Here is a 12,723-nt window from a genome sequence, read left to right as displayed (position 1 = left end):
GAAAATCAATATTAATTTCGTTCAATTGATGTCTCGTTGGTGAATGATACGCGCATTTCGTTTTTAAGATGGACGGCTAAATTTATAACTGCTGGGTCCCGTTCATGAATTGGGAAACCAAAGATACGCCTGACAACTTCATGTACCGTCCAATTTGGTAGCGCATTATTTCATCGTTGTTATTAAACCGAGGAGTTTTCTCATCTATATTTGTGCACGATTTTCCGCCATTATCAGTATTCCAGAAATCTTTAGAAAAACGCTTTGTACTTTTCCATCTGCCATGCAAAGCGATAAAAGCTTCAGATCATCGAGTGGACCATGTTTGTGGTAACAATTATGTACAGCCATCCATATATCGGAACCCGATTGATTTAGAACACGACTTAAACTCAGTTGTGCTATGAAATGCGGCCATCTTGCCTCGACGCAATATAAACGTCAACATACTTCATCCGTATTCGTGGATCATTATTTTCGTCTATGTCGAATTGCGTTTTGTTAACTAACAAAACTAAAAATATGTGTTCGAAGTAATTTTCGCTTTCGCCATTCAACCGAATACAACCAGCAGCGTGTGGGACCGACTACATGTAATGTTGTAATAAAGCTCATCAAAGACTTCATTTTTTGTTTGAACACACGCACTGTAATGTCATTACAATGCTTTGCGTTTTGGCCTGGTAATATCAAATACTGTGTCGGTGTTGCTCATGATAGCGTCTCGCGAATGAATGTATTCTTTCTTACGCCACTTCTGTTGATTGTGTCGTAGGAATCGCAGTCGTTCGCTCTCTACTTTTGCATATATGTAGACCATGAATTGTTGGTACAGCTCACGACATCGTAGAATGACGATGTCCCGAGTATGTCTTGTCATCAAGCGACACTTATAAATATCCGTCGCGCACTCTCATGGTTGTTTCGTCGTCCCTATCTTCTTGTTCATAAAAAAATTATTCAACATGAGTCATTGGCATCATAATGAATGAAATACCTGTGGCGGGATATTGTTGTTTGATGTCCGTGCAATATCTTCTGTGTTGTCGTTTCAGAGCGACCGGCCGGGGGAAGAAATACTACGTTGAGACGGTGAATGTTAGGAAAGTTAGAACGTTAGTACCATTAAAGACGAAGATGGAGAGCATCGTATAAACCAGGGGTTCTCAAACTATTTTGAGCAATCGACCCTTTTTCCAGAATTATCTAGAATTCCAGTGGTACCTCAGACCCCTATAGCCAAATATTTTAAACAAAAATCTATTTCTAGTTTTTGTCTTATTCATACAAAATGCTTACAAATTCAAAGACTGCGGTTGGTTAACCAGTGACAAACTATATTGTCACCCACAGAATTTTTTTTTGCCGCACTTGGAATATTATTTAAATATTTTGCTCAACCAGAGACTTCTTAAAGTATTTGACAATACTCCAATTTTTTAAGGTCTGCTAAAAATGTACGATATTAATTTGGGAGTAATTTTTACGTACAAAAATCGCGATTTCAGAGCGCCGGAAAAAATATATTTAAATTGGTTGAACATGCAACAAGTTAGTTTTTAAGTTTTATAAGTTTTTCACTGTAAGCGTTCTATTTGGAATTAACTGTGTAATTCAATGCAGTTTCTTCAATAAAAAACGGTGTATTTGATGAAAAATTAAAATTTTATATTTTTCTTTGTAAGTCTACATAAAAAATTTTTTTTTGGTGCACTAGAGATATTGTTTTTATTCTTGTATAACCAAAGACACAATAAAATGGCAACTCTATTGGTACCAATTTTTTCAACTGTTTCAATAGTTTTTTTTTTATCAAAGATAATGTGTTATTCTTCATGTAAGGATTATGTTCTCTGAGGTTTGAGTCGATTTTTGTCTAGCTTCCACGGGTTTATAAAAGGGTTTAGTCAGGTGTAATGAACAGACATCTGGATGTTGGAAAATCAAGTCTGGATTTTTGTCGACATTTTTCATATTTAATTGCAAATTTTATTGAACATTTTCCCGAGAGCGTAGTTTGACGTTTGTGGAAGCGGACACGGTTTGCTGACGAGCAATGACAATGAAGTGTCTTTCTCAAGGCAGGTGAAGAAGGAGTTTGGATTGAGTTTGTCCACAAGGGCCCTTCTCAGGACTAGAACTGCAAAAGTTTAAAGTCTCTATAATTCAACGCAATCAATCGATCTACATTTTTTCGTCTGATTTGTAAAACATTGTTTAACAGTTATTTCTTCTTATCATATATCGACGCATTATACTTAAACTTGATGGTTGCAGACATGTGCACCGAACTGCTTTCTTCAGTGTTCAGTAAATTTTTGGGATAAATGTTCTTAATTGCGGGAATGCCATTTCACCACCATGGGTAGCTGTGGCTAGAACTTTACCCAAAAACATGACTACATTGGTTCGTTCATCCGTAGAATAGTTCCTGAATTCCTCATCAATTGGCTGAATCATTTCTCTGTGAACCAGATTGGGAAAATTTCAGTAAGCGGTAGAATGGTTTGATGTATTCTTTTGATGACATTATTAAATGAGTAGTTCAGCTGTTGTCCTAGACAACCTAGACATTTTCCAACCTCTCGTAATTTTGTTAATCAACTTATTCAGTTCTTTCAGCGTTCGCATGAACTCATTTGTGAAAAAAAAAAATCCAATACCGTGCGGAAAAGTCGTGTAATAAAAAAACACTAGTCTACAACTTTGGCGTTCTCAACATGATTAATATGTTTCACAAATCCAAAGTAGATTCGGATTGGTTCATATCTGTCAAGCACTCTTTGCACCACTGCTTCCAGTGAAAGTCATCTAGTCGCATATGGATGCAGCAGTTTTAAGAGTTTTAATTCAAGAATTTCCTGAACCTCATCACACTTACTAGTCCGCAAGGAACTGCAGCAAAGACAGCTACTGGTTTGCTCAATTTCATGTGGAATATGCTTTCACGCATACGAAGAGCACAAAGCAGAACTACAGCAAACTATAGCTAACACTTCATAATGAAGAGCGATGGATAATCATTTCAAGCAAAGCGTGAGTTGCCTGGTGAAGTCATGGTTCTTGCTCCATCAGACCCATAATCAATCAAGACAAAGGACGATTTGTATATCTCGATGCTTTACCAAAGTCGGGAAGATTCCAAACAAATTTGGAAGTCTGGGCGTAGGTTAAGCGGGTAAACTTGACATAATTTTCTCATCCAAATTCAACAAAATAAATATGTAAAAATGTAGGATTATATGAATATTAATTTAATTGTAAGTATGTTAATAAAAATTATTCACAAATACTGGAGTAGGCAATCAATTTTTGAGAAAAAAATATAAAAATCGCACGTTAATGAATTTTTTTTTAAATCAGTGCTATGAGATGCACCTGGTCACTTTCTCTCTGTTTCTACTAATGTAATCTCTTGAAATAAATTAATAAATGAGTGTATTCAAATTCCAACAAATTTCAGAACGCAAATGCCAAATGCACTTGCCAAGTTTTTCATCTTATACGAACTTAAACCCACTCATCTATTTGTTGAGTTTTTGAGAGTGCAACCACTAATACTTTCTCCTAGAAATCAAATTAGATCAAGTAACACAACTTATACTGTATCTTGAAAATTTTAAACAAGAAAATCAATTTTCGTTCATGTCGACCCCTGAGAAACCAATATCGACCCCACTTTGAGAACCCCTGGTATAAACGAATCACAATTTCTCGCGTCGCTGTGCCATTTTCCAACAAAGTCTTTCAACAACATGCTCAATGGATCTACATACGTGCTCTACAGCCGTTGTTCTATCAGGATTGATAAAAATAGCGTGACTATCACCTTGAAATCCGAGCCTGTGTGGTTTTAAGAATTTCAATAATTAATTAAGGGACTTACAATGAAAGGGGTGTAAGTGATTTGATTGATTTCTCTACATCGACTCTCTCTTTTGGTCATAACTTAGCTGCAAATACATTCCTAGCTGTATTTGACAATGTGGACGATAGGTCAGAACCTCATCTATCGGATTATATAGCAAACTTAAATTGGAACGTTTTTGCAGTTGAGTTATTGACTGAATAAAAAGTTGATGAAGAGAAATCGATCAAGTCACTTACACCCCTTGCATTCTAAGCCCCTCAATTGTGCTCATTCAATAAGGTTTCCAGCTTGTCGGCGATGCGCCAGGTTTCAGGAGAATTCTATGAAGCAGACGTAGCGACATCTGTCATTGATCAACGTTCGTAAATTTGTGTTTGAAAACGAACCACGTTCAAATAATTTGGATATTTTCATACAAAACCACTAAAATCGCGAATAAAAATAGGTAGTGGTGGTACAACTTTAGGGTTGAATGTATTTTTGAAGCCAATTCGAGAAAAAAAAATCATTCGGAAAAATTATGTCTTCTTTCAGCATCCGGCCGGTATTAAATTATTATAAAATAATATTTAATGTAAATACCTGTTCATTACATTTTTGTGTCGCTAGTCTTTGTCCACGATTTGTTATGTATCATAGGGACCTTGATAACCCATACCACGTCAACATTTGTAAAACAGCTGACTGAAGGTTGAACTTTGTTTTTTTTCAGCGAAATCGCAACCGTTATTCCGACCTTCTTAGCACTAAGAAATGCATTGGTCGAGTTTTTGATGTTTCATAACTGTCAAATGACTAATACCGAGATCGTCAGCTAGTTTAACAGATCAATAGTCAGTTGGGAAAAACGCCATATTGGCGGTATTTGAAGATATGAAGTTCTAAAGGCTGATAATATATCGCGACATTGTGTATAAAGTGTCGAATAATATAAACAAACTATATCTATTTTTTTCTTTTTTTTCTCCTACAGTGGAATCCCTGATCTACTGGCGCGATGTGAAGAAGTCCGGCATTGTGTTTGGCAGCGGCCTAACCATCCTGATCGCCATGTCGCTGTTCTCGCTCATTAGCGTCTTCTCGTACGTGTCACTGCTAGTCCTGACCGGTACTGTTTCGTTCCGTATCTACAAAAATGTGTTACAGGCAGTGCAGAAGACATCCGAGGGACATCCTTTCAAGTAGGTCTTTCGATCACTCATAAAATTGTCTGTCTCTTATTGAAAACATCTCATTCACCCATAGAGAATATCTGGACATTGATTTGACTCTGTCCCAGGAGAAGGTTCAGCAACTGACCACAGTGGCCGTGGCCCACTTCAACGCATTGCTGACGGAACTGCGCCGCTTGTTTTTGGTGGAAGATTTGGTAGATTCCATCAAGTTCGGTGTGGTCCTGTACTGCTTAACCTACGTCGGTGGCATCTTCAACGGAATGACGTGTATTATTATTGGTAAGGTTTTCAATCAGATCAATCTTTTTGTTTTAAATCTCGCTTATATGAAAAATAATCGAAATATCTTTCTCCCAAGCATTCATTGCCCTCTTCACCTTGCCAAAGGTTTACGAAAACAACAAGCAGTCGATTGACGCTTACTTGAATCTGGTCAGAAGCAAAATTCTGGATGTCACTGAAAAGTAGGTCAACCAAACACATCATAACTGAAATTCGCTCTACATGTGTTTTCCTCTTCTACATTCCGCAGAGTAAAAGCAGCCGTTCCGTTGGGCAAGAAGTCCGAATCCGACAAGGACAAATAAGATGATAGCTTATAATTGTGAAAAGAGCGTTTTATTATATTTTATTTATTCTACTTCATAATGATGATCAACAAAGAGGAGAATGAATGGAAAACATTTTGAAACAACAAAGACAAAGAATCGAAAAATTTTATTTCCAACTAACTATTTTTGAACTCTGCGAGTCGTTTCGAACATCTGGACCGCAAAAATGATGGACCTTTTAGCATAGTTGCAATGAACCACAAAATAAAAACAAAATCTTTTTTCCCACTCCTCGCATTCGTTTCACACCTCCTCGTGATTAATGTATGGATCAAAACAAAACCCCCTCCAAACATGCATAGGGAGGAACCATGCGTGGAACTAATAGCTGTAATCATTCAAAACAAAACTCTAAGTAGAAACAAATGAACGCTGAGATTAACACATAATAAGACAACTAAGAAAATTTCAATTTTTTCGAAAGACTCATTTTGTTTGGACTTAACAAACCAACGCATTCGTTTGATGTAATCACTGACACCCACTCACAAGTTGAAAGAATCCTGGTTTGAGCGCTGAAAGATGTGACGAAGAAGTAAAAGTACAACACAGCACAGGAAATACGAACAGTTGAATTTTACTTTCGATTGCGTATTCATATCGTAACAGATTTTAATTGTCCGCTTTTTGCCGTAGCCGCTTTGTAATGAGTTTGGGTCTTTGCGTGTGCTGTGTTTCTTCAGCAGCAGTTACTCTCCGCTCCGAAGCTTACGGATGCATGATACCAACTGTAGAAAAGTCCATTGAGATTTCGTTCAAATAGCTTTGGTTTGATTGCCAATCCAGTTCGCCAAAAAGATCATTCTGCGCAAGAGATATAAAAAAAAACAAACCATCCGCTTAGAATCTATGTAAACCGAAGAATGATGAAACAAACAAAAAAACGCTATATTGATATTAATATATTTGTAAGAATATAAGGCTTGTTTGATGAAGTGGAGCGAAATAAAGCCAATGAAAGACGCGAACGGGGCAACAACCTGCCCTGTTATCGGCTGTGGCTGTCTTTAAGCTAATTCTGTTGAAATTGTGCAAATCTACCTAAAGAAAACTATCGAAACCTTTACGTTATTCGTTATCATAAGAGTTTGTTTTAGCCTAAAAACCATTTTTCGATTCACCTTTTTCTAGAAGTTAATTGGAAGTGAGAAACCTTTAAAACGTGTAGAGTATGTAAATGGAACTGCTCATACCAAGTACACTAAAACACATACACACACATACACGAGTAAACAATATTGCTTACAAAACATTATTATGATTATTATGATTCAAAGCAAGAAAAAAAAATCAAGCGATAGCAACAAACAGAAAACAGAAATTGTCATCAATGCAAATAAAATGGAAATAATAATAAAGTGGAGAACCCACAGAACAACAAACCACAACACAAGGAACTTATATCTTTGGGAAGGAAAACAAAATATATGAGTGTTTCGCCATAGATAGTCAATAAAAGCTAAGCATTTTCGATGTGAGGCTGGATCTGTATCACTTCTTTCCAATTGTTTAGCTAGCGGGTGAAAATAAAGTTTAAATCGTCGACGTTTTACAAATATTCAAATAAAAATTCTTCGCATACCTGCATGGACACACAAATTTTCAGCACTAAGTTGATAAAGTGCGTTAGCCAAGGAGTTGGTAAGTAAAAATCATACCTACAGTAGTGGCCCGCAACGAAAAAAATCCACCCGAATTCATAAAGTTTTTTGATAGCTGATTGATTAGAAATATGGATGAAAATTAAGGTAACCTCTCAAATGGAAGTTCACATCAATCGTTATTGACCACCATTGAATAATTCCAATTTGATTCACAATTTTTCAAGTTTTATGAAAAATTGATAATTTTTTTGTGTCATACCTGTTTATGACATGGAAAAAATCCACTGGAAAATTTTACGATATCTTGTGACAAAATATTGTCAAAACTATTTGTACGCGCCATTAACGTTCGATTCAAGCTGTGCGTCAGATGCTTCTCGTTGAAAAGAGTGTTGGAACTTGAAAAAATCATGGCTTGTAAATAAATTTCAACTCTCATCCGAAATTCGATGGCAAAAGACTGTAAGAACAATCTATCACAACGGAGAATTGCTGCAAAAAATATTGTATCAGTTGTGGTGCTGTACAGATAATTTGGGCGAAGTACCAAAAATTCGGCTATGTGGCTGATATAACACTGAACGGAGATGTGCGTAAAACAAACCGTCACACTGATTCAATGATCATCCGAGAAATAAAAATCCAAAAAAATCCATCGGTAACCATTCGATCTATCAAGAAAACCTTCAGCTTTCAGTATCCGATTAACCGCAGGATCGGGGAACATGGATTGCACAGCAAGTTCGCTCGTAAACTACCATACATCAGTCCCAAAAATAAAAATAGGACGGCTAGAGTTCGCAAAAAATATCTCAACAAGTCTTTATCTCTCTGGAAACGTGTTTTGTGGACTAACGAATCGAAGTTTGAGATTTTTAATCAAAAACGACGAATGAGAGTTTGGAGAAAATCAGGTGAAGCGCTACAAAATCGCCATCTACATGGTCATGGTCTGGGGTCGCTTTGCCAGGGTCGGAGTAGGTATTTTGGTTCAAATCAACGGCATAATGACAGCTGACGTCCACATTGACACCATAAAAAAATTGCTTTGATATAAGAATAAATTAACTACATTGTTTCAATCTCTGTGTATATGCCTTATTAACTGTTATAATGAAAAAACATACCCTCATTCAATTTTGTTTCGTTGTGCGTCACGGGTCAGGACTGTAGCAGAATAAAATTTTTGATCGAGATATCGCTACTGCAGAGAAAATTGAAGCGAAAAAAGATGATGGGTCTGAGTCTAGGGGCACGGACGGGATTTTGACATAGTAATTGCATTTGATTTGAATTTTTTCATCGTTCTAAATCTGTATTTTTTTCACTTTTGATACATCAAATGGAAGCCCTGAAAAAAAACCGTTTCCTGTTTGAACGTGTATCCTGCAAACGGGTTAGATAAGATGACGTGGTAGAATCCGGAACCACATTCTGTAAAAAAATGTACATAAAATATCATTAAAACCATTGCTACCCCTTTCTTCTGTTTATTCGATTATGCACAAGAAGACAAACATTTTATTATTTTAAACACAAGTTTTTACATAACCAAACATTATGCTCGATATCATGACATCCTGGACCACAATTACATAAATTGTTAGTAGCAAATCCTACACGATAGAAACGTGAATTGAGCACGAATTGATTGGGCAACATACAATACAATAACTGATAAATGCCTATTGGTAAATGGAGAATAATTCATTATACGAATCAACTCACATTGTGAGATAACGCCCAAATTTAGGCAGAAGGATTGCTCGTTGCGTTGGGGAGGAAAGCGAGTGGTTAGTGCAATCGGAGGAAAACATTAAAAAATATAAAAACATAAAACACATAAAAAACTTTTAAATGATAATAAATATTTTTTGCCATTGGGTACTTCAGCACACAATATACCGGTACCACGACCATGCTTTCATGTTTCGTGTGTAGAACATGATAAAGAACGTGAATCAGTTAAAAACTGGATTTTGGTCATGTTGGCGCTTATGTCAACTATGTATATTTGACCAGTGTGTATGTTCTGATCAAAATCTGTAATCGTTGAAGTAATCCAAGGCAGACTTCGAACTTCCATTTGCAACCAATCATCAAGGCTCAAACATTTACATTTCTACTTGAAGAAGAAGAAATTTCGAATAATTTTACCAAAAATGCTAATTTTACGTACTTTTATACCTTTAAAAACAAATTTAGCTTTTAAGAATGAGTAGGCTGACCAAACGTACCGTTTTAAACAGGATAGTACCGTTTTCTCTCTGATTGTCCCGTCTTTTTATCAAATTGTATTTTGAGTATGAAGAAAAAAAAATTCTTTGTCATTATTTTCAATAACACAATGCAACTATTCCTTTTCCATGAGTCCTATCTATAGTTTTTCATGGGCTTCAGCACAAATCTGGATTTCCTTTAGTTTGAGCCCTTTTCACCCTAATGGAAAGCGATATATCATTTTTAATTTTTAAAAAATCTGGGTTTTAGGTTGTCATTTTTTCTAGAAGGAAGATATTAAAAGACTAAAAAAGTAGAAGGGTCTGACCTTAGGGGCACGGACGGAAGTTTGACGTAGGACTGTGATTATTCAGAACACTTGCTTATTTTAAATGTAATTCTTTTCATTGTTCATTAATCTGTTAGTTTAACTCTTTTGAAACTCTAAATAGTATTCTTGAAAAGGGCCGTGTTTGTTGTATGTACTCATAACCTTTAGACGGTTTGTAACGAACAGAGAAAGACTATAAGCTTCTGGCAGGAAATTCAACTGTCTAACTAAAAATGATTAATGAATATCAGTGGGACATATATCAGGGTGGAATGGTAGATGAGGTATATGTGAATCGATAAACAAAAAAATATCTTCATTGATTTCATTGAATATGAAATTTATGGGGATGAATCGAAAAAACAAGTTGAAAATACTCACGATTTCATGATGTTTTTAGGTAAAAGACACATTAAATCATGAAGTTGCTTTATTTTTTATGGATAGCTATGGTATTGTGAGCTCTTTTCATTGTCTTATTCTTATTATTAGGCATCGGGAGTAGTAGATTTTTCGGTGAAATAATGTTCGTTTGCAGACTATCACAATCAAGTCTTATAGGTTCTATTGCTCAATCTATCATAGAAAGAATTGAGTCATTGAGGACTATGAATTGAAGAATATTCATATATCATTTCATTTCATTTTTGTGATGCGATGTAATGCCGATCTCAATAAAGTTCGCATGATAATCGCTGCTTATGGGTGACACTTTCCTCGTTGCTTTGATGAAATCTTGAATGAAGTTTGAGTGATGTATGAAACTTGCATCTGATTAATTTAACATCTTGCTAATTTATTAGATAGAACGAATTATTGCACGCAATTTTGTGTTACATTCAACATTCATGGGAACGAAGTTGGAAGAAAGAATGCATAATACATGATTTACCTTCGCATCCGCTCGCAAAACATACCTCTCTTATTTGTTAAATTGCTCACTTGTTTTATTATTTTCACTGTTGATGTCTCAGGCGAAAAATGCTGGATAAATTTACCGTCTAATGGTATATATTATAACATATATCGTAAGAACGATTCTGCGTAATAGGCATTTGAAATCTCTTAATAAACGTTACCATTTTCGTAGGGTGACCCCCTATATAGGAATCAAAGACGCAGCTCTACGTCAAAAGGGTACCAGTCATATGTTCTACCAATGCATTGCTTCAAATAGATCCGAAGTCGGTCAAGAATTGCACCTAAAACAATGCTTTTTTTCGGATTGTTCTCAGCGTGATTTCCCTAATTCTTTTCAGACACCTTTAGAAACTTACATTGGGACGTTTAGTTGTGAGCCCAACACAAATAAAAAATCAATAAATGAATCCAAGGGAAAAATTTGAAACCGTTTTTTTCGGATTTGAATTTGAAAATCTATTGTTTCACCATCGATATTGAAGGCTTCACTGTGAAAGCTTACAAACATTTTCATATCTACACGGTTCGTGCTACTATTTTGTTTCAAAGGAGAAATGTTCTTCGTGATTAATTTGAAACATCATGCCTCAAACTATGGTTGTTTTTAACCAGAGATCAATTGGAGGCGTTCCAAACATGTATTGCCTTGTTGAAAAAGACGATGCATTTGCCACAGACTTTTCTGCTATTTCTGATGATTTCATTAGTGTCCTTAAAAGTCTTTTTTTTTCAAACTAAATTCAAGAGGTAAAATTCCTCAAAACCTATGAACAATTTCTACGATACTGAGTTGGACTACATTGAAAAATGGAAGGCTAGCCTAGGAGAAACACTACAGTTTAAATGAGTAGTATTAAAGGCCATTCCTGAATGAATAAAGATTGAAAGTAGTATTTGTAAAAAAAAAAATCCATTTGAGATAGATAAAAACATGTTGTATGATTAGGGGACAATGATCAGAGAAATCATGATTAATGATATAAATAGTTGGAACAAAACATCTGGGCTAGTTGCAAATCATAGGGTGCAACTATTTTCAGAAATGGAAAATAAATTTCTGGAGTGTAAGGAATTCGTGGAGTTTACTAATTATATTATGTGTCTGACTGGTAGTACCGGACCAGTTGAAAGGATTTTTGTACGATGAACATTATAAGGTCGCGAAAAAGTCGCGTCTTAATGATGGATCCCTAATAGCTAAGATTCTGATTCATTTTTAATGAATGACTAAATAAGACCGGGAATAAAGTCAAACAAACAAACATTCTTATATTTACCTACTTTGTCCTCTACAACGAATTTTGTTCGTGCATATTCCAATGATGGAGAGAGTTTGCGAAGCAGATCAGGATTTTTAGAAAGTTTATAATAGAAATTGTAACATTCCATTCATTAAAAAAAGCGTATTGTGTATTTATTTTTTTTTGCTTGCGTGTCGCGTTTTTATTCCTGAACTATTTGGTCAGCCTATGAATGAGTCTCAAAGTTTTAGCAGGTGGTGTGCGCTTCAGAAGCGTGCCTTCTTTGAAGGACAAATCGCTTATAATACTTATGACAGACATACAGCTGTACTAGCGTTGTACTTCGAAAATTGTATGTCTGTCACCATGTACAGCGCTAGAACCATGCAAGCAACTCGGTACAATCGCTGTACCTGTACCGACCTATTTTACCGCTGTATATGGCTACAGTTGTACTGTGCGCAGCGCCACAAACGGTTAGTGGTGGGTAGCATGAACAAACTGAATCAAAACACTTGGCAAACACTCTTTTCATTGGCTTTTTCTTGAGTTAATAACTCAGATTGGTAGCTTGTTTGTTGTGTTTGATAGTTCAGACGCTAAATAAAAAACTTTTTCATCGAAACATGTGGTGAAAATTGGTCGAATTTCTGATTGTCAGTTTGACATGCGGTGCAATGAACAACCAAAGTATGTCTGTCATGCTACGATGGTACCTGTATAACGCTGTACACGTACAACGCTAGTAC

At 35.8% G+C, this 12,723-nt stretch overlaps 1 protein-coding gene across 6 annotated transcripts in view; it reads left to right on the top strand.

Moving 5' to 3' along the window:
* The window catches only part of LOC129779834 (reticulon-1-A), a 44,978-nt gene extending 37,830 nt beyond the window's left edge, over positions 1-7,148 (top strand). For all 6 annotated transcript variants that reach the window (XM_055787562.1, XM_055787561.1, XM_055787563.1 and 3 more), the window contains 4 exons: positions 4,845-5,052; positions 5,117-5,325; positions 5,405-5,510; positions 5,579-7,148. In XM_055787562.1, the coding sequence (XP_055643537.1) occupies positions 4,845-5,052; positions 5,117-5,325; positions 5,405-5,510; positions 5,579-5,633 (578 nt within the window). In that variant the 3' untranslated portion in view covers positions 5,634-7,148. The remainder of the gene's footprint in view (positions 1-4,844; positions 5,053-5,116; positions 5,326-5,404; positions 5,511-5,578) is intronic.
* The last annotated feature ends 5,575 nt before the right edge of the window (positions 7,149-12,723 follow it).

This window comes from Toxorhynchites rutilus, chromosome 3 (assembly GCF_029784135.1).
Source record: "Toxorhynchites rutilus septentrionalis strain SRP chromosome 3, ASM2978413v1, whole genome shotgun sequence".
NCBI lineage: Eukaryota > Metazoa > Arthropoda > Insecta > Diptera > Culicidae > Toxorhynchites > Toxorhynchites rutilus.
Note: the sequence above shows the minus strand (reverse complement) of the source record. Positions and strands in the feature narration are given on the sequence as shown.